This window comes from Culicoides brevitarsis, chromosome 2 (assembly GCF_036172545.1).
Source record: "Culicoides brevitarsis isolate CSIRO-B50_1 chromosome 2, AGI_CSIRO_Cbre_v1, whole genome shotgun sequence".
Taxonomy (NCBI): domain Eukaryota; kingdom Metazoa; phylum Arthropoda; class Insecta; order Diptera; family Ceratopogonidae; genus Culicoides; species Culicoides brevitarsis.
Genome location: NC_087086.1, coordinates 28,340,178 through 28,341,580, shown reverse-complemented (window position 1 = coordinate 28,341,580; position 1,403 = coordinate 28,340,178). Strand labels below are relative to the sequence as shown.

At 26.4% G+C, this 1,403-nt stretch overlaps 1 protein-coding gene across 1 annotated transcript; it reads left to right on the top strand.

Annotated features, from left to right (window-relative positions):
• The first annotated feature begins 542 nt into the window (after positions 1-542).
• LOC134828888 (protein FAM133-like) lies at positions 543-1,403 on the top strand. Its single transcript, XM_063841878.1, has one exon. The coding sequence runs from the start codon at positions 543-545 to the stop codon at positions 1,401-1,403; it is 861 nt and encodes a 286-aa protein (XP_063697948.1).

The following is a 1,403-nucleotide window of genomic DNA, read 5'->3' as shown; positions in this document are numbered from 1 at the left end:
TGATAGATTAAAATATTTTTTAAGTTTTTAATGTAATTTAAGCATTTTTGTATCATATTTATCAATCAAGTTATTCCTTGCTTTAAAAAAAAATAAGATAATTTATTTTAATTAAAAAAAAACAATTAAAAAAAAAAATTTAAAAAATTAAAAAAAATTTTAAATGGCATTATTTTTAGACATAATTTTTTTTTTTTTTTTTTTGATAATTAACTTAATTAAAAAATTTAAATTTTTATAATAAATTTAAATTTAAAAATTAAAAAAATAAAAAAAGAATTTAAATTAAAATTTTAAAATTTAATCAATTTGCTAAAAAATAAAATACCTAATATTTTGTTGACAAAAATTTTCGTCCTTGGAAATGTCTTTTTTATTAAAAAAAAAAAAAATAATATAACGTCATATAAAACACTTGTTAAAACAAAAATTTGCAAAAACATTAGATAAAAAAACATTTTTTTGCCAATATAAAAATCGCAAAATTTTTATTTAGTATTCAGTTTCTTTTAAGCCGCGAATCAGTGGCAACGGATTTAAAAATGGGCAAATTTGTACTAATTTTCTTAATTTGCTTCATTGCACTTCAAAAGGTTCAATGTGAGAATGATTCTGAAATTGAAGCTTCTAATAGTGTTGAAGTCGATAACAATCAAGACGATGAAGCAACTGATGACGAGGGAACTGGATATGAAACTACCGACGATGAAGGAACCGGAGATGAGGATGATGATGACGATGAAAGCGGAGATGGATCTGATGGTGGCTCCAATAATGGCTTTAATATGAACTTAGATGTGAACGTAGACTTGGACTTGGATCTTAATGATATGAAAGAAATGTTCAAACGCAAGAAAAAGCAAGAAGATTCAGATTCTTCAGAAACAGATCATCAAGACAAAAAGAAGCATAAAAAGTCGGATCACAAGAAAAAAGTGAATAAAGAAGACGAAGATTCTTCTGAAGAAGAACATCACGAACATAAAGACAAAGGAAAGAAAAAGAAGAATCATGAACACGATTCCGATAAAAAAGACTTAAAAAATAACAAGAAGAGAAAGACTGACCTCAAAGATGACAAAGACGACAAGGAAAGTCACAAAGAAGGTCACAAGAAGAAAAAGCTGAATTCGAAGGACCTTGATAACAAAGACAAAAAATCAGATTCTAACAAAAAAGACACCGAGAAAAAGAAAAATAGTTCAACTAACAAAGATTTAGGAAATAAAAAGAAAAGAACCGATTCTAAGGACAAGAACGACAAAAAAGACAAGGATAAGAAAAAGCATAGTTCAAAGCAAAAAGAGAGCAAAAAAGACAAAAATAAGTCGCTTAAGAGAAAAACTAAGCATAAGTCTACAAAAAAATGCAGCGGACTTCGAAAAATCATGAAAAGATGTTAA